We start from the raw sequence: 20737 nt of genomic DNA on the forward strand, positions 1-20737 counted from the left end.
CAAACCCACCTGGCAGACAACGATTCGTACAAAATCAAAGAGCTATTCTACTACTTTAAAAACACAAACAGCATGTGCTGTGTCCCTTCACAAACACAAGATGGCTTTCAAAAGCATATCTTCTACTCTTGATTTCTGTGGATCTATCTTCGCAGCAGGCAAGTTTTCCTGATGTGCAGTCCACTTTCCCTTTCATGTCTTTCAACCCACTTGTCACAGATTTACATTTGGCTGCCTCAAAAAGCATCACTGAAATATAAGGAAGCACAATTTCTTTGCCCAACCTTCATCTACAAAAATCTGCTGCTGAGGAATTTAAGTAGGCAAACAAAACCAAGTCCTCAACAATTTGAAATGACAGTGTTTGTAGCCCTGATCAGCTACTGACTGCAGAAAGGCAGAATACTGTATTTTTTATGACCCTGTGACAAAGAAACACAAATGAATGAATACCAAAATGGCCTAAAATGATAGTTCAAATGACTCTGTACCTAGTTTTTTAAGTCTGAAAATATAAAATCATTCTAACTTGTGAACTTCCTTTGAGGAAGCAACTGGATTCAAAACACTTCATCTAACCTAAAATTACTTTCATCAATATGTAAAAATAGTAAAATAAATAATCATATAATCCTCTACTGCTAGGACTGCTTCTAACAGTCTTAGCCCTAGCTACAAATTTTAAGAGCACGATAATGATAACTGTCTTCCCATCTTTCGCAGAGATCATCAGCATTTACTTTTACCCCCAATTCCTTCACCATGATGGTGATACACACCACATGCATATTTTCTTCACACCACAGGGATGACCTACTACACTTGCTAGCAACAGTTTACAAAATCATAGAATGGAAGGGACCTTTAAGACCACCTAGTTCCAACCCCCCTGCAATAGGCAGGAATACCTCCCTCTAGACCACGTTGCTCAAAGCCCCATCCAGCCTGACCTTAAATGCTTCCAGGGAGGGGGCATCCACAATCTTGCTGGGCAACCTGTTCAGTGTCTCACCATCCTCATAGTAAAGAATTCCTTCCTAATATCTAGTGTAAATCTACCCTCTTCCTCTAGCAACTTGTCCCGTTGCTAACGGAATTGTCATTACGTACTTGACTCACCCTAATGAAACAACAATGTTCCACCCAAGATCAACATTTACTTGCTACAGTTACCCTATTTATAAAATAGAGGCATATAATTCTTAATAAAAAAATAAATAATTCAGAAAATAAAAACAAATTTGACAAAGATCACTTTATAACCTTGAAGAAGAAAATCTGATCGAAAAGGAATCAATGAGCTCATACATTTCATTTGGAAAATGTATCATTTTTATACTATTGGCATAGGATTAAAAAAACAATCTGCTTTTAATCCAAGAAGTATGGCAGTCAAACCCCTCAACACATACATCTTAGAAGCTATCCAGGAAAATCTTTTAAAGCACACTAATCAACTGAAAGAGTAATTTGACATCTTGCACAACAAACTTGAGTTTCATAGGTCAGACCGGCTTGAAAAAACATAGAACAAGGAAACTACTGATCCTCACTTAGTCTTTGATTACGTAGCAATGTGCAGAAGTTGACTAACTGGATTCAGTTCAGGTCTGCAAAAAGGGCTCCTTCACAAGAAAAGCATCCAGACAAACCGTCCAAAGAAACCTTCTCTACTATACTAGAGGTACTGGCCTCAAAAAAGCATATAAGGTATGTGAAGAAAAGTGAAAGGAATCCATTAAAGTAGCAATGCTTGGACACTGCATAAGCAATATAATTTTTAAGTCTTAGACTACTATGTTGGTAGGACAGTAAATAACAAAGCTGCAAAAAGTCTCAGCAAAAGTAAAGGAAGACTAATAACTCTAGTAGATAAAGTCACCTCTAGCTCTCTAGCAAATCACAGATACTTGCATTTCAAGCCTATTTTTAAAATTAATTACATAGGTCAACTTGAACTTTTAACTCTTTTCCAAGCCCTAAAGCAGAATCTGAAAAAAAAAAAAAATAATAATAACCTTTAGAGTTCCCAAATTTCAGGTAAAAGGACACCATATGCTCCAGCAAGACTTCTGGTCTGGACAATCAGTGCACTGAGGCTGAGGCTGCAGGGCACAACATACTGTACCACACACTGCGCTGCACAGTTGAAATTGTAATTAGAAGCAGACCATCCAAGTACAAATAGAGCCAAATTGGCTTCTCTGGATTCCCTTATGAGCTGCCATAGAAGCACTGGCCTTGAATTGCATTTATCAAAAAGGCTCCAGGTAAAATTAAAAGCAGAAATAAAGAGGAAAATAACATTTAAAGCAGTAAAGGCTTGGAAGGAAAAGTTGCTCGTGATCAGTTTCACCTAAACTGCAAATAAACCAGGAAGATTTCCCTTTAGTTTATTACGACAGCCCCCAATTCTATTGTCAAGCATTCTTGGCAAGCATACAGCCTTAGATATGAGACCAAAACCAAATAATTACTAACCTTTCTACATTGACAGGCTTGTCAAATTTAAATAGAATATAATCCCCAGCAACCGGTGTGACAGCCCAGAAAAAGTCTTCCCCTACATATGTTTTTTCTAACGTGTGCCCCTGGTACACTTTTAAAGATGTGGAAACCTCTGCAGGTGGATTCACGTGGATTTTATGCAGTAGCGGTTTCAGAAAGTCTTTATCCTAATTGAAAGAAAGAAAAACATCATGCTGTTTTATTACGTTTTTCTCAAGTGGTTACACTTAAAATGAACTCCTAGAGGAAAAAAAAATGAAAAAATAAATATGCATCACTCATTTCCAGATATTTCAGATCTTGTAATAGGTAATAAGAGGAGCATTCCATTAAAGTAATAAATAAAAAAAAAAAATTAAAACATATTCCCACTAGCAAATATTCATAAAAATAAGCTGAGATTGGTATTTCTTATACCTGATAGTAACCAGTTTATACCAGGTTCATTCCAATTGGAATAACACATAATTAAAAAATACTAAACAAGAAAATTCTTCTTTTCTCAAAGACTGAAAAAAAAATAATTCACAAGATCAATTTGTTCTGGAAAGGAAGGAGAAGTGTAGCTACTAACTGTGAGTTTCTGGATCTTTCCTGCCAGGGAGGAGTGGAGGCCAACATGCTGGAAGAGAGAAGGCCTGAAGCGTATCCGTAGGTTTGACTTCTGCCGATCACAATGTTTCTAAAGCAAAAGGAGAAGGGATAAAAACCCATATTGTTAAATTCAACAAAAAGTTGCTGAGATTTTACTCAAGGATGTCATGTTACATGAACCGAAAAGACTCACAAAAACCCAGACCTATTTATCCAGTTCATCTTGGTTTTATTCTAGAAATCTAGCAACACTGCTGTACAAATATAATACTAGTCAATAAAGAAGAAATTTACATCTATTTTTGTACAGAACCTGTTTCTTCAGTCTTTCATCAAGGAAGTTACTAGAGGAATACAGGACCAAAAATCTAAATTTAATCACCATTTGGAATCTTCTCTATGACTGCTATACAAGTAGTAGTATTCTACAGAGCCACGGTGGGGGTTACAAGAACGAATTCATTTCAGGACTGTTACATATAAAAACCAATCTAACATTTTTCTTTCACCAACTACTGCATCCACCTCCAGAATCCAAATCAAAAACAATTATAATGCCTCTGAAAAATGTGTTTCTGAAGGTTTACCTGAGATTAAAATCTTAGTAGGAAAACAGATTAATTTAGAACACACAGTAACCACAATAAATTGTATGCTAGCCTTTAATTCAGCAGAAACAGCACATTCACAAACATTAAAACATTTTAGAAGCTTCACAATAAAAAGAAACTTACAGCATCTTTTTCAGGGTTACACACTTTCACCCAGAGGATATGGTCCAGAAGCCAATCAATTGGTTTCTCCTTATAAAACATAAATATGAACTCTACAATAAGAGTGATATCTGGAGACTGGAACATTTTGCCTGCAATGACATTAAAAATAACTGGAGTTATGTTATAATAAAGACAGCATTGTACCTTGAAATCACTGATAAAATAAGCAAGCTTGTGCCATGATAAGGTATGTTAGTGATGAACAATTTGAAATCTCCAATTGAGCAATCTGAAAAGCTCCATACTTACAGAATGCTTTGGGTTGGAAGGTACTTCAAAGGCCAACTAGTTCCAAACCCTTGCCATGAGCAGGGACACCCCTCACTACATCAAAGTGCCCAGAGTCCCATCCCACAGCGCCTTAAGCATTTCAAGGATTGGGGCATCCACAGCTTTTCTCAGCAACTTGTTTCAGTAGGTCACCACTCTTACAGTAAAGAACTTCCTCCTAATATCCAATCCAAATCTGCCCTCTTTTAGTTTAAAGCCATTACTCCTCATCCTGTTACTATAGTTCCTGATAAAGAGCCCCTGTCCAGCTTTCCTGTAGGCCCTCTTTAGGTACTGGAAGCTCGCCGTAAAGTCTCCCTGGAGCTTTCTTTTATCCAGGCTAAAAAATACCAACTATCCCAGCCTACATTCACAGAAGAGGTGTCATATCCCTCTGAACATCTTTGTAGTTCTTCTCAGGACTCAATACAACATTTCCATTTACATCTTGTGTGTGGGGTCTGAGAGTTTGGATGAAGTACTCCCAGTGGGGTTTCATGAGGGCAGATCAGAGTGGGCTTGTCACCTCCCTTTTCCTGCTGGCCACCCTTCCTTTAATGCCACCCAGGATAGAGTCAGCCTTCTGGACTCTAAGTGCATATTGCCAAACCATGTTGAGTTACTCAATGCTCAAGCACTCCCAAGACCTTCTCTTCATACATTCTCTACCCAACCCGCATTTGTGCTTATGACTGCCCTGATGCAGCTGCAGGACCTTGCACGCAGCCTTGTTGAAATTTATGGAGTTTTCACAGGTCCACCTCTCAAACCAGTCAAAGTCATTCTGGATGGCATCCCTATCCTCCAGCATATCAACTGTACCATGCACCTTGGAGTCATCAGCATACCTGAAGGTGCACTCAATCCCACTGTCCATATAATGAACAAAGATATTAAAGAGTGCTGATCCCATTACAAACCCCTGGTGAACACCATTCCTCATTGTTCTTCACCTGGACATGGAGCTGCTGACCACACCTCTGAGTTCTACTACTCATCCAATTCTTTATTCATCCATCAAATCCATGTCTCCCCAATTTAAAGACAAGGATGTTACATGGGACAGTGTCAAATGCTTTGCTTAATCTGGGTAGATGATGTCAGTTGCTCTTCCCTGATCTACAAATGCTGTATCCCTGCTGAAGAAGGCCACCAAACTTGGCAGGCATAATTTGAACTTAGTGAAGCCATGTTGGTTGTCTCCAAACGTCTTCGTTTTCTATGTCATTTGGCATAGTTTCCAGGATGATCTGCTCCACAGTCTTGCAGGACACAGAGATGAGATAACTGGCCTGTAGTTCCCTGGATCTTCCTTTTTTAGCTTTTTAAAACCAAGGGGATTGTGTTTCCCTTTTCACTCGCTGGGATCTTCATAGGACTGTCATGACTTCTCAAATATGGTGGATAGTGACTTCAAAACTTCATCTGTCAGCTCCCTCAGAACTACTGGATACATCTCATCAGATCCCACGAACTTGTGAACATTCAGGTCTCGAACCTGACCTTCTCCTGAAGTAGGAGGTTCTTCATTCTCCAAAGTCCCTGCCTTTGCCTTCTGTGACATAGGCCACGTGGCTAGAGCGCTTGCCAATGAAGACTGATGCAAAAAGTTCCCATATTCCATGTAAACAGGTCTCCCTTCCAGGGAGGGCATGTTTCTTTTTCCTGTCTTCCTTTCATAACTGACATACCTATAAAAAGCCTTCCATGTTGCCCTTGACATCCCTGGCCAGATTTAATTTTATCAGAGCTTTAACTTCCCTAAGCTGATCTCTGGCTGCTTGAACTATTTCTCTGCATTCCTCCCAGGTGGCATGCCCTTGCTTTCAGCTATGCAAAACTAAATAAAACAGAAAAACTAATCAAACAAGAACTTGTAATATAACTGGGTGCCATTAAAACATTCCATGTGTGTTACAACATAATCTCCTTAAGAACAAACGTTTTCAGTCTGCAGAAACAGAGGAAGAAAAATTATGGGCATGTGCTTACTATTCCCTATGCTGTCGCATAGCAGCAACCAGAGTTTTTCCAGAATGTACAGGCCACTGGCAAACTCAAACCAAGTGCAATTCCAACTAGACAGAATTAAAGCAGTCAGCTGCCTAGTAGAAAGCCCAAATCCCTCATGTGATAAAGAACTGGAGAATTTTGCTATATACTGATGTGACTTTGGGGCTTTCAAGATAACATACTCCTTGGTAAAGCACAGATAGACTTCTTGGTGACACGGTTACTACAGAATCTTTGTAATTCTGCAAAATATGAGTTCTAAAACAAGGCCTAGATGAAAAAGAGAAACTTCGTGTTTCTGTAGAGTGTATTATATCAGCAACTTTCTGCAGGGCAGTAGAAGGTGTCTGAAGAGAAAAGTGGCCAATACACTCGACTTTGTTGTTGCACTGAATGCAGCACCTAATTAAGGCATCTCCTGTAAAGATACGGCTACTAGGCACGATAAGTAACTGGCAGTGGGACAGCCCAAACATGAAGAAAGACTCCAACAACAAGCAATTCTACTACCTGGGACTCAGTGACAACTTCAAGCTTCCAAAGCCAGATCTAGAAGTGAGGACACATTCAGAAAGCACCATCAGGTTTGAAGATGAAGTATGGAAGACACAAGAAAAGACGACTTTACACGATAATGAACCGTGTGGGGGGATGCCAGCTGACATGATTAAGTTTTGTAGATGGTGCTTAGATGTACGAAGTGCTGACATATATACATTGGCTCTTGGGGGACATGCACATGAATAGATTAAAGCGCAATAGAGGATCTTCTCCAATGCAAGTTCTTAGCATACCCACACTTGGATGCACAATAACACACTTAAGGATGTGAAATTTTCTCTTCATTTGTAATGCACAAGGCCTTCATAAGTTTTTTCAATCAAGTCCACAAGTAGTAGGGGTTCCCAGTATTTTTTCTTTCTACATTTTGAAGGAACAGCTGGAGTAAATACTAAGAATATCTATCTCTGAGGTAGCAAAACCACTCTCTGCACATTAGAAAAGGGAATTTGGTTCTCACTACAAGAACAGAAAACTCTCCAGAAAGGCTATTAAGGAGCTGCATAGGCTATTCTTGAAGGCAAACAAACAAGGAACAACCTTTTGTATGCAACATAAACTATCAGCAGTGGAGCACTCCACTTGAACATGTGGCTGAATGGAAATGAAGAACTGCAAGCACTCTGCATTACTCCATTCCTCAAGGTGGATGTTCACTTTTACATAAACAGAAGACAGGATATGGCTGAAGCATCACCCTGAGCCAGTACTACACTTAAGACTGCATTAATTTTTGCCTTAAGTGATGATATTTCTGCTGTGAATATGCATGTGGACCATCACTCAGTTTCAGTTACTTTTTCTTTGAGGCTCACCTAGGTCTGTAATTCATGGAGGATTATCACAAGGTAGTACAATAAATCAAACACAAAAAAAAAGGAGCTGGGAGTTCAAATCTTTTTAATAGGGATGGAGAATTTCTCTGCTGAAGTGGGACTGAGCTTGGCATGTTTTGCACTATCTCAGCACAGACACAGAATTCCAGGTTATCAGCTTACATATTAGGTAACCAGGATATGTTTTAAGTGAGAACATCTAAGTTGTGGTGGCCTTTTTTATGTGTGCTCCAGCACCATCGATTATCAGACTCATACATCTGGAGACTTGCTCTAACAATGTTTAGATCCTGACCTACAAAATTCTTCATTCTCTCTAAAAGGGGTTAGAGACACAGGAGGTCACCTAAAGGGCTCCATCATTTCCAGAAAACATGTCAAACATAGGAACTCTCATTCTGTTCCTGCATGACTTGTGTGAAACTGGCAAAGAGAATAGCCAATGACATAACAGTTCTTTTGGAATTTGAAATCAGTTTGGAGGATGTAATGTGATTACATCATGATGTAGCACACTATGGAAGTTGTACCTGACATAAGAAGTCCCAATTGTTTCATCTGCTGGAATGACGTTGTGGTCATAAAGGAGACTATTCACAGAGCTGGGTGGAGAATTAAGCGTGCTAAGACATAGTAAGAGACCCAACACTGCCAAGTCAGAAAGCTGTCCCTCACAAACTTTGAATTTTTAATTTTATAAGGAAAAAACACTGACATTATTTGTTAGTGCTTTCTACAACAAGGACCTCAAACAGACATCCCCACTTGAAATTACTGTGTGACTTACGTGAGGCTCCCTTTAAACAAAGGACAATTCCCTCTAAATTAGAACTGTCTTGTTAAAAAAAAAATCTTTAGGTCTTTATTAGGATATTGTTGCTATTTACATACTTTGTTGTTGTCATATTGTTTAACATTATTTATAGAAGCATTTAAAAACAGATAGGAAACAATCCAATTATTTGTGCAATATTGTATAAAATGTTCAGGTGGAATAACAGCTCTTTCAGCTTGTCACACTTCCAACTAAATAGGCTCCTAATTTTCCTGGTGATTCATCTCTGCCTACTGCTTTTGATAACAGTGTAGGAAAAGAGAAAAATACAAGAAATCCTAATCAAAGATCAGCTTAAAAATGTAAGGACTCATGAAGCATTTACGGGACTGAAATCACCATTTCTGGATGACACTGGTTGAAATAGCCTGTCAGTCACACCTGCTTCCACAGAAAGATGACCTTTCCGTGATGTGTATTGTAAAGATATGCAACCTAGATGCAACCTAGAAAACATCCCCACATTATTGTTCCAATTGCTGTGGGGGCTGACTGAAGAGACAGCTTATCCTCTTCCAGGGCTATAGGTATATGTACTCCATTTGCTCTGGAGTCCTTTTCTTCTTCTACTCAAGGACACAGCAATAGCACCACACTGTAGATATATCACTTTGATCAGCTCATCTTCTGAAGAAGACAGTGTAGTCTTCAGTTGTCATCTGTGGTGAAAAGACACTCACAGACTGTGCCACTTGAAACCCCAACAATTAAATAACCAGAGAAAAAGACTGAAGAGTGGGCATATACTCTTTTAACCAAAGTTACCCTAATTTTATCTAAAATAGAACCAGGATATGAATAAGCAGATTATTTACTTCTCCGTGGTAAATCTGTGCTCAAAGATGCCTTCTTCTAGGCCTGCATTTGCATGCTATTGTTCAACCATGCATTAAAGTCCTGACCCCTGACTCAGTGAAGAATCTGGGTACAAGTGTCTTCAAACCCCACTGGCCACTCACTATTATACTCCTGAACACTGGAACAGCACAGGCAAAGCCTTCTCCTTGAGGCTCCAGTGAGCACTGGAGCCAAAACTAACAAGCAGAATCCTGCTCCTCAAGCCTGAGACACCCACCTGGAGTAACACTGCCTCTCACTAAGGGCAGACGCACACATACTGCTTTCTGAAGTGCTGTCACCACCTTCCACACTCAGCATGGCACAGCCCTCCCCCAGCACTTTGCCTTTCAGTACAATACAACACCACCTCTATCTGCCATTTCTGTCACCTGCAAAGCACTTCTGGCCTCAGAACACCCTTCCTATACCAGCTCAAAACCAAGACTTGCTTTATCACAGGCTTTCCCTGCGGAGGTCTTGAAAGCTCCAGAACTCCAACTGTACACAGCTTCTCTTTGGCATGGTAAGTAGACCAAGACAATCCCTGCTCCATACATCCAAGATTTCAGCCCCTCTAAATCCAAACAAGCCAAGCCCTTGCCTAGCTTTTCCTTCATGAGGGTGACAGCAGCAGCCTGGCTTCCCTGGGACACAGACATAGCCCAAGAACAAACAGAAGCATTTACTCAAGCCCACATAGCTACAGATGATAAAAATGCTGTGAGCCATGAAGCCACTCTGGTGGCATCCAAATCTAGCCTGCAGACTGCCCGTTTGCTGTCCCCAGTATGCAGTCAAAAATCACCAACCTGGAGACCTAACCACAAATTGGAAGAATTAGAAGGACTGCAAAAGACAACCTAGAGGCTGATTTCAGACTGCTCCATTAGAGTTTGTGACATCTGACACTATAGCTACAGGACAAGGTATTGTAAATCCTCTGGAAAGCACTTCAGCTTACAAGCAATTGGAAGGCAAATTGGCATTTCTCATAAAAATCTGGCAGGACTTTACCATGTTATGCTAAGGGCTGCAGTGCAGAGCTGAATTTGAAAGAGCAGAAGAGGCACCTCCTTCCATAGAGCTTCTAGGGAAAGAGCAGACATCTCACCCATTATTTATTAGATACTTGACAGCACTTAGGGCTATGCTTTCAGTATCAAAAAAATAAAAATAAATCAAAGAAAGCAACTTCTCCTCAATGGTGGAGGTGACAGAATTTTATAATCCTGCTGTCAGCCTGAACAGCTGCATTTCCCACTTCTTCTTGTACTACTTGCGTAAATTAGATTTTCAGTTCAGAAACACTATGACAAAAACACATTTTTTCCTGGAAGAATTTGTAAGCTGATCAAGGCTTCTAGTAGACTGCAATGAATCAGCTACACTAAATCACTAATTGCTAAACCACTAGCAGTTCCGTACTCTATTTTTACGTATCTACATAAAAATCATCCCAAATTACAACAAACTACTTTTGTCCTTCTCTTTAGCTGTCTGCTTTACCAAATCATCAAGATTCATAAAGAGGTAGCACAGATGAGGGAAATCTACATTGTTTGCATATTCAAATGCAGTATATGGCTATTGTAGATCAGAAGGTTTTAAAGCCAGAAGTATTAGTCACCTTCATGAATACCAACTTTTTTCTCAAAACTTAGAAGTGGGATAAGTAGCTAAACTGGGAGGAAAAAATGTTATTTTGTTGGTTAAAGAAATAAACAACCCAACACATTAAGATATGTAGTCATAGATAATGCATCCAAAATTTTAATCATTTAATCATCGGGATGAAGACAAATATGTAAGAAGGACCAGAACAGGGATACCTAGCAGCAGAAACAACTAATGATAGCCATTTTCAGAGCCCATGCTGCAAACAGACAGTATACAGACAAAGGAAAAAGAAAAATAACACAACTTTATATCTTTTTTTTTTTTTTTTTTTTTTTTTTTTTTTTACAACTTTGCATGTGACTTATCCAAATCTCTGTATTAAGTAGTATCTACCTATTCCTCTTGACTTGGACTCTGCTTCCACTATAGCAAACACTAAGAATATAGGAATGAGGAAGAAGATGAGAATACATAAGTGTTCTGAAATATATTTTCATGGGATTGACAGCACATGTCCTAAACTGTTGGGCTTATACACATTTTGACATCACAGTATTACAAAAATGCAACTTGTCAGTGTTGCTCTCTACTACTCCATCCACATTGCACTATTTAAGCAAGACAAATTGCCTCTATAGCCTAGGAACTTCACTCAGACTTTACATCCAAAGTGCAGTCAGGCCTGGATCTAAAACTCTAACCCCATCTAAATCCATAATTAGAGTTTACCTGGTTAAAAGTAGAAACAAAATTTAGTCAGAAGCTATTATCCAAGCAAACTCTCCAGCCGCAGAACCACAGAGCTGACAGTTGCAAGTTGCTCCTTCTCCCAACAAAAGAGACAAGCTTACTTTTGGCAAAAACTCCAACTATTTGAACGCTTATTTCTCCATGACAAGCAGCTTCATCTCCTGTTTTTCCCTCCTTGGTTTGCCCAAGGCAATCAAGCAGATTGGTTATGTGGGTAGCAGATAGGAGATGGGAAGACTTCCCTCTGTCCATGTCCTCTCCAGCCCTCCGCTGTAGGTAAGACCGGCAATCAAACGCACAAAGCAGTTTTGTAACCTAACAGTACCTTAGGAAATGACTGCTAGTTTCCACTCAACTTTGTCAGTCTCTGAACCCCTGAAAATCAGGAAATTATTGCCTCAGCAACATACGTAACGCTGGAGCTGTAAACAGCAAAGTACAGGAAACTCCACAGCCTGACTTAGTTTTTAATTTTTCCTTGCATATCTCCAGCTTTATGCTCTTAATTTCATCATGATACATCACTGCAATAATGAGATACCCCTTTCAATGTGCAAAATTCCTTTAAAACTTCTCTTTCCTTGTTGTTGTTGTTTTCTGTTAAGTCCAGTATTTCTCAATAAGAACAGATCAGTGTAAGACAGAAAAAATAACTATACAATGATTTCAGCAGCCTCCGCCAGGAATCCAAGATGCTGCATTAACTTCTCTCACTGTTGTTTACTGCCATTGACAAGACAGCCTCTAAATAATCCTATGAAGGAGCACATTGCCATAACTTCTCCTGGATGGATTAGAAAGGTAAAGATAAAACAGGCTTTGCAACCAAGACAAAATGATGTCTGATGATCCTTGGAAATTTTACCTTAGACACCATTTTGCCTGTTTCAGGCAGTGTTCACTCTTGGGCTTTTTCCCCTTGAACTTCACAGTCTAATTACATTTATATTTTAACTGTAGTTAAAATAAGTAATTCCTTGCAGTTCAAGTGTTCTTATAAATACAATAATTTCTGGTTCTAAAAATGCTCTTACTTCCAACAGTTTGAATTTGACTGTCATGGAAAAGTAGCTAAACTAACAAACGCAAACATGAGTTAAACCACAGAATTCTTTAAGAAGCCAAAGAATTTCTAATTCTTGATTTATTTCCAGTACAAAGATAACTTTGAAGTCAGATCACTATTCCTCACACCATCTAAGGATGAATGTGCTCTTTCAAACCACTAAAATGAACATTTTCTTACCAATGAAACCCAGCTGAGAAAATTCCAGAATCATCCAATCTTCAGAAGCGAGCTGAAGCGCAAAGTTCTTTATGGTGCTGAAGTAATTCTGCTTGACAACAATGTCATCTTCAAGCTAGAAAAAGGGAGCAATGATATCAACATTCATGAAAAACAGAAAAGTGATAGAAGAAAATACTGCTAGGAAACAGTGATTTGTAATACATTGCTAACACATACCCATATATTTTTTAATGCAAGGATTGCTATAAAGCCTCAGCTCTACAGACAAGAATAAATATTTTAGGGTTCACAGTGTAACACTGGAGAACTAATCCAGAATCCTTCTGTAATAAAATGCCATCGATACGTTTCAACATAATGCAGATGTTAAGTAGGTAGTAATAAGTTCACACTACTTTTCTAGCCTCTATCTTCAGAAAAGAACCATTCACGAAGTAATTTCAGATCAAGTGACATCATCAGGACATTATATGGAGAACAAATAGAATTTTTTTACTATTTCTATGATGGTGTGGTTATTTACTCACTCCCTTTCTAGCACTGAAAGACTTTCTCAAGAAGCCAAGAGATGCCACCTACAGAGGCAGGATTCGCTTCCCCATTTCCTGACTTCAGCTGTCCAACAGAAGAACAGGTGCATAGTCCAGCCTCACCCAGACAGCACAACTTCCACGATGTTGTGCTGCAATCCCTTTATTTCACATTAAGTGCAGACTGCTGCATAAAGGACACAGCAGCTCCTGTTCTAACTCCTAGAGCATTCACTCTCACCTCTTTGTGCTGGCACTAACATTTGTGTGACTTGCCTAGCTTCAAGCAGGCTGCCAATACATCATCCCCTGCACAGCTTCCAGGAGTACTGAGTCTCCAACAGCTCTTAGACAGTAGTCAGAAAAGCTCACTTTGGAAAAACTGCACGAGTGGAGTGTTATACCCAAAGGATACAGTCCCAAAATCTAAATGAAAATCCTAAGCACAGCTACTCACTAGATCTGCAACACTTGTAGGCAAGACTTCTATCTACTTTGAAGCAGGGAGACAAAGAGGAACAATTCTGAGCTAAATTAAACTTCAGATTAATTCACTATCTGTGTTTCTGAAAAAAAAATGCAGCTATATACAACAGACTCTAGAGATCAAAGTGACACTGCACATGCTTTCAAGAGGAAGAAAAACAGATTTTAGTTCAACTTGTACTCAAGACTATGCTGGTGCCTTTTGCCTCAACTGCAAGTCATTTGGGGGAAAAAAGAAAAAACAGCAGTTAAGCTGCCTGCATTCCATCACTTTCTATGCCAGGCATCTTAAGATAAAAATCAATCATATGCAATAAGTTGCTTTCTACTTCAAAGAGTGCCATCCACAAAATACTTCCTCAGATACAATAACCCACATACTTATTGGCCACTAACAATGGAATCATGTTAACTCTGCTCTGTAGGTCCTTCTGCTGTGAGCACTGGCATGATTTTTGGAGATTCATTTAAAACAAAGAACAGAAACTTACCTGGATGTAATAAACTCCCTTTTTCTGGGCGTACATCATAAGAAAACAGTAATCCAAGTTTTGTTTTGTTCTCCATCTGAAAATCAATTACAAACTTAAGTATTATGGAAAAAGTTATTTCAATACTCATTGGCAGTGCAAAGTAGATCTCACTATGAAGAATGACCATACTGGTGATATATTAGGAAAACTGCTTTTGGCATCGTTCCCTCAGGAAATCTGTCTGGGAAAGAAAAAGCAATAAAGCCTTCTTGTCGTGCTTTCATACATACAAAAACTGGTTTAAGTTGCCTCTGGTTCTGTGAAAGCTACCTTACATTTCACTAAAACACATGTCTATTTTAATTAATAATTCAGTAGCGACTACTGGGTTTTACAACATATTTCAGGAAGAAGAACAGTAAACAAGAGCAAAAAAAAAAGTCTTCATTTTTCTCCCAGAATTTAACACTGAAAGAGTTCCCTGAAGCTTAGCATTAAACTCAGATCACGCACAGAACAGCATGCAGATACAAGGGCACCAAGAAAGACTCGGTGCTCTTTTAGCATCCCCACACTTTTGAGAATTACAGTAAGAAAACATTTAAAGAATCCGCTCCCCACTTGGCGATTTATGAACACGGAAAGTGTGGATGTGGGGGGAGATGAAAAAAGATCTGAAGGAATAAACTCACCTCACTCTCTCTTTTGAGTCTCCAAACGTTTCTTTCAAGTTTGTCAAATCAGGATAGTAAGTTGCAGGAGGGGCTATTACTTCCACCAACCCAGAATTGATCTCTGTAGAAAATCTGTCAGTAAAAACATCATAGAATCATACAAGCTACTTTGAGTTCTGGTTGTAACAGCGACTCATTCAAACAAGGGATGTAAAGTAAGACAGTGTATATTGTTTTGCCTAACACCTTCCTTAGAATAGTGTAGCCACTTGATTAATAATCAGAATGCTAATTAGCTTCTAAACACTTGATTTTTTATTCCCTCACTAGAACCTAGCGATTTTCTTCTACAGTTCTCTCTGAACATATGGAATACAAGGCAATAACACAGAAGTAACAAATTCCCATTAATGTTCAGCTAATTAAAGTCACTTATAGTCTACAAAATCAATTTAAATTCCATTTGTTTTAGATTTAATTGACTGAATAATTACCCCTTAATTTATCGTTTAATACTTCTTTTCACCCAAACGTAGAAATCCCCTCCCTAACCAAAAATGTACAGCCTCATACTACCATAACACTTTTTAGTATTCATCACAGTGTTTCTTAGGAAAAACAACAAGCAAAGTCACCAATAAGAAAAGTTTCTCACTAAAACTGCAACTTACTCTTTTTCCAGGCTCGCAACAACATTGTTAACATAATCAAGATCGGTCTGGAAAAAAAAAAACAAGAAAAAACAATAAGTAAAATACTTAACAGCTTTGCTGCTGCACTTCATTAACACAACCATTTGAGGTAGCTGTACTTGACAATAAATTTCACTGTGCAAGACATTTGAGTACTACAATTTCATGAGTGATGTGTTCCTATGTCCTACATCTAACAGGAGGAGATTTTTTCTTTTTAAGTACATAAAATGGGATGATGTGCCTTCTCTCTGCTTTTAACAGATAGTTCTAACATAACACTTGGGTTTTTTGCAGTTCGTGCTCTTAATGACAAAATGATCACAAGAATGTTTGCATAGGAAAAATTTTGGGGTATTGTTATACAATAATAAACCATGCAAAACATTACCAAGGGAAGCCTTCTGGGGTACAGGGCATTAAACACACATCTACTTCATAAATACATCTCCTAAACTTCTATCAATTTTAAGAAGAGAATTTGCAATCTGTAAGTCAATGAAGATTCTGGTAGCTTATGAGGATTCTGCAGAACAGCTGCCTTTCAAATGCTGGAAACAAAGGAATATTCCATACTTTCTGATCAATTTGTAATGCGGATTATCATTAAAGGATTATACACACAGAGAATAAATCCCTCCCAAGTATTTCTATAGATCCACTGAACTTGTTTGATAAAGATCCTTACCCTTTGATCTTCCAAAATGGGAACGTGATTTTTCAGTTGTTATTTCATTTGTGTTCTGCTTTTCTTTTTTAAATCCAACATGCTGCCTGCCAGTGATGCACAGTTTTTGAAAAAGGACAACAGTGTTGTTTCTTTTTTGTTTCCCCCCCCCCCACAAAAGTCAGTTGCAAGTACTATATAGAAGAGTTGAAACCATCCATCATACTTTCCTTCATAAATACTTCCTTTGTAAGCATTAGTCCCAGTCTTCTACAGGACAAGCAGCCAAGATCTCTGCAAACTAAAACTCATCTTGCAACAAGTTCTACTCAAGGAGACTGAGGGCTGGATGGACCTTTACATACTGTTAAGGACTTAACAAGAACACACGGATCGTTCATGCGTTGTTTATCACAGTAATGTAGTCTAAGACATCATTTTTTTTTTTTTACTGTGTTTTTTAATAGCTGCAAATCGTTACACAGACATACTTCAATAATCATTATATTTTACTGAAACACATCATGTGTTTTTCTTTCCTTTTAAATGTTAAAAACATTGAAGTATTTGTTTATTCAACAGAGGAAAAAGAAGCAATTTGGATTTCGAACTCTGATTATTTAGTCTCATATTAACAAGTCAAATATTTGTTAAGCAGTCCATAATGTAACTGCACAGGAAAAGTTTTGTTTGTTTGTTTTTGTTTGTTTTTTAAATAGACACCAAAACCACAGTTCATTTCTACACAGTATTCCAGATATTAAAATAAATGCCAGGTTACATCCTAACTAGAAGCATGCACTTAGCCAAAAGCCTGCACAACAGTGCAACTCTTCTCAAAACAAACAGTTTTTGTCCTGTTTTGTCCTAATACAGGATGGACCACAACCAGCAAAGAAAGTAAATAAGGAATAAGAGTTTTTCCCTTACTTCCACCTATTTTTCTGTGTTTCCCTCACTCACAAGGTTGGTAATTTCCCAATCAGAACAGCAATCAAAATAGCTTCACATTTAAGAGAAGTAGCCTGTAGACTTCCAACCACATACTGTAATCTGTGCTACTGTCAAGCAAAGTCAAGATGGGCTGGTCTAGCTACATTAAACATAAGAGAAGGCAAACACTACTGCTCTTTCAGTAGGTAACTCACCTTCTGAATCAACACTTCACCAACACATCAGAATAGTGCAAAAGGAAATACCACTTGTAGAATGAACAAAGATTGAGATGAAAAGAGTTGATAACATTTTTCATGAGCAAAGCCTTACGTGGTGAGGTGCTGGCACAGGCTGCCCAGAGAGGCTGTGGATGCTCTGCTCCTGGAGGTGTTCAAGGCCAGGTTGGATGGGGCCGTGGGCAGCCTGGTCTAGTATTAGATATGGAGGTTGGCAGCCCTGCATGCAGCAGGGGAGTTGGAGCTTCATGAGGTCCCTTCCAACACAAGCCATTCTAGGATTCCATAAAATGCATTAAAAATATGCTATATCCTGTGATTATTTCAATACAAGTAATTGCTTTTTTATCTACCAGCATCACTTGAGACTCAGAACCACAACCTCAACACCAGACCCTTCCTCTCAGAATAAGCAAGCTGCACACTATCTTTCCACACATGAACTTCCAGAGGCAATTAGCTCCTCTCATTACCCAGCTTAACACTCAGTGGGATCTTTGCCAGTGTCCTTCAGCTGAAGTCATGTCCCAGGAAGGTGGCACTTGTAAGTTATTTCACACAATCTCATCAATAAATGCGAGAACATGCAATGAATTTGACCAAGCTGTCACAATGCCCAAAGGAAGAGTTAGCTATGCAGAAGACTCTGCAGTGCAGTAATGGAAGGAAATCTGAAATAGAAAATTGCTTGAACCTAAGGGTATTTCGACTCCATCAATAAATTTGGCCAGTAAATCAAGAGTGATGGAAAAAAACTATTATTGACCAAGTTCTATTCTCTATTTTTGAGAAAGAAGGCTTTTACTGTCTCGTTAGCATAAGACCTGAAGTATTCTTGTCAACCTGCAGGAGATGAGAACACTGCAAATAAGTATGAACTATGTATTATGCAAGGAACTATACCCTTATTTTTTCAGAGTACCTTAATGAGGACAAGATAAACCCAGATGAATCAAAATGAAATCATCCACGAAAGAAAGTGTAACTGTTCTTCAGGCTCCCAAAGAAGATCATCTGACAAATACCAGCTTGCCTTTGGAACAGCTATGAAGAATGTAAATTCTGGCTCGTGATATCAGTGCCATTTTCATCTACTGAAAGGAAATGCCACTGGTGATCCCAATCACAGCTGCACAATCTGTAAGATGACAGCAATGAATGCTTATGCCTACTAAATCAGAAGGCATTACCATTCATTAGTAAAACTGTTCAAGTTGAAAATTAAATAATTCTTAGCAGTTTGGAACTTCAGAAAAGGAAGCAGAAATTATCATTTAAAGAACTGCTCTTAAAAATTAAATGTCAAGCAGCAAAAGGCCATAGCCTAAGAGTTAATATTGCCAGTGAATCATGAAGCCTCAAAAACAAATTTGTCTTGTTAGGTAATAGATTTCTGGGGACTAATGAAAGGCATAAACAGGATCTGTTGTTTCAATATAAGCAGTTGAAATCTTTCCTGTTCTTTCTTTCTAGACACATGAAATTATTGATCCCAGTGGAAGCAGGAATACATGGAGCGAGACACTCTCCTTTTTTCATTTGTACTAGATCAAGACCAAAGATTCATTCAGGTCAGCATCTTGCTTCCAGCAGCAACAACCATGAATAAATACATAGAAAAGAGTACAAACAGGACAAGAAAACACAGCACTCCCCCTTTCAGTGACCAGCCACACTATCTGTTTTCAGTTCAAGTTACTTCCTGAGATAGATGTGATTGTGTGGTGTGTGTGTATACTCAGTAAACTTTTTCCATCTACCATAGCAGTATCTCCTTGAGCCTCTCTAAACTTCCAGCAGGAAAGGAAGATTTTGGCTTATGAAATCTATGGCATTTCATCAGTGTCTGAACATGGCAAGATCTAAGGTTCAGTCCATACATCAACTATTTTGATGACAGACGCAAAAACACAGTGAACAGCAATAAACAAAAGTCCAATCTTCTTTATTGATTTGATGAGTGTGCATGCACATAGCAAATTAGTAGAATGTATTTGCTAGCAGACAAAACAAGAGGTTAGAATGCCTGTTTATCATCAGATGGCTTAGGTTGGAAGGTACATTTAAGATCATCCAGTTCCAGCCCCCGCACTGAGGGCAGGGTTAGCATCCATCAGATCCCGTCCAACTGACTAACAGCTAGCCAACTTGTTAGAGAGACTTTTAGTTTTAAGAAGTAACACTTTTCTGCTGTTAAATCCTACCTACTTCATACCTTCAAGAATATAGAAGGTGAAACTGCTTCTCAAAATGTTAGGAAAACTATGGCAATTTAGAACAAATGTCTACCTGGATCAAAAGCTCATGTGCTACCTTAACCAGCAGCAGCTATTTAGAAAAGAAAAGTAATACAAGAAGTAAGTACAGAACAAACTTTTCTACCTCCCAGTTCCAAGTACTCAGCAATTTTAATACCTCATCCTAAGGGTGTCCATTAGATTCAATAGCTCCTTCTGGATCTGCTCAGCTCCTTTCAGAACCAATTTACTCACTTGTATTTCATGATATTAATTACCAGCAAGGTTCACAGTCTAGCTATCCACTCACTTGAAATACCGTCTTGATTTCAGATTTTGCCTCTCAATTTCATATAGAGGCATCCACATTGCATCGGTATTACCACATTAGAATCAGCTCTAATCCTCATACATAAGACCTAAACAAACAAGAACAGTAAGTATAAACAGCACTGGAGCTCAGTTGAAACAGAAGCAGAGCAAGTGCAGAAATAGCCTGCACAATGCCATACACTAAACAAGACACAGTACAGCTAGAAGAAGCAAAAATAGCCTTGAAGTTCAGACATCTATACTGCACTGTTAAGCACAGGATCCCTGTCCCCTGTTTTATTTTCTTCTATTGACAACTGATGTCAACACCTGGCTAGTTAACAGTTCATTTTAATATTAAATTCTCCAAGGGATGAAAAAAGAAATCTTAACAAAAAGTAGAAGACAAGGGAATGTTAGGATACCACGCACCAGCAACTGAGAAGCCTGATCTAGAGGAAGGTGCCACGGCAGGGGGGTTAGAACTACACAGTTTTAAGGTCTCTTCCAACTCAAATCATTCTGCAGTTCTTTCCAATTCTAAGATTCTCTTCTTCTGGATGGATGACTTACCAAGCTTAACTTTTTGGTTTTTTTCCCCCAAGCTGTAATTTTCAAGATGCACATTGAAATGCTATGTAAAAA

The 20737-nt window shown here is 38.6% G+C and overlaps 1 protein-coding gene across 4 annotated transcripts in view; it reads right to left on the bottom strand.

The window, feature by feature from the left end:
• MGAT4A (alpha-1,3-mannosyl-glycoprotein 4-beta-N-acetylglucosaminyltransferase A) overlaps nt 1-20737 on the bottom strand; it is a 72887-nt gene that overhangs the window by 10129 nt on the left and 42021 nt on the right. For all 4 annotated transcript variants that reach the window (XM_048961814.1, XM_048961805.1, XM_048961821.1 and 1 more), the window contains 7 exons: nt 15684-15730; nt 15031-15144; nt 14357-14432; nt 12847-12961; nt 3837-3967; nt 3083-3190; nt 2482-2675 (listed from right to left, as the gene is read on the bottom strand). In XM_048961814.1, coding sequence (XP_048817771.1) covers nt 2482-2675; nt 3083-3190; nt 3837-3967; nt 12847-12961; nt 14357-14432; nt 15031-15144; nt 15684-15730 — 785 coding nt within the window. The remainder of the gene's footprint in view (nt 1-2481; nt 2676-3082; nt 3191-3836; nt 3968-12846; nt 12962-14356; nt 14433-15030; nt 15145-15683; nt 15731-20737) is intronic.

This window comes from Lagopus muta, chromosome 1 (assembly GCF_023343835.1).
Source record: "Lagopus muta isolate bLagMut1 chromosome 1, bLagMut1 primary, whole genome shotgun sequence".
Taxonomy (NCBI): Eukaryota; Metazoa; Chordata; class Aves; order Galliformes; family Phasianidae; genus Lagopus; species Lagopus muta.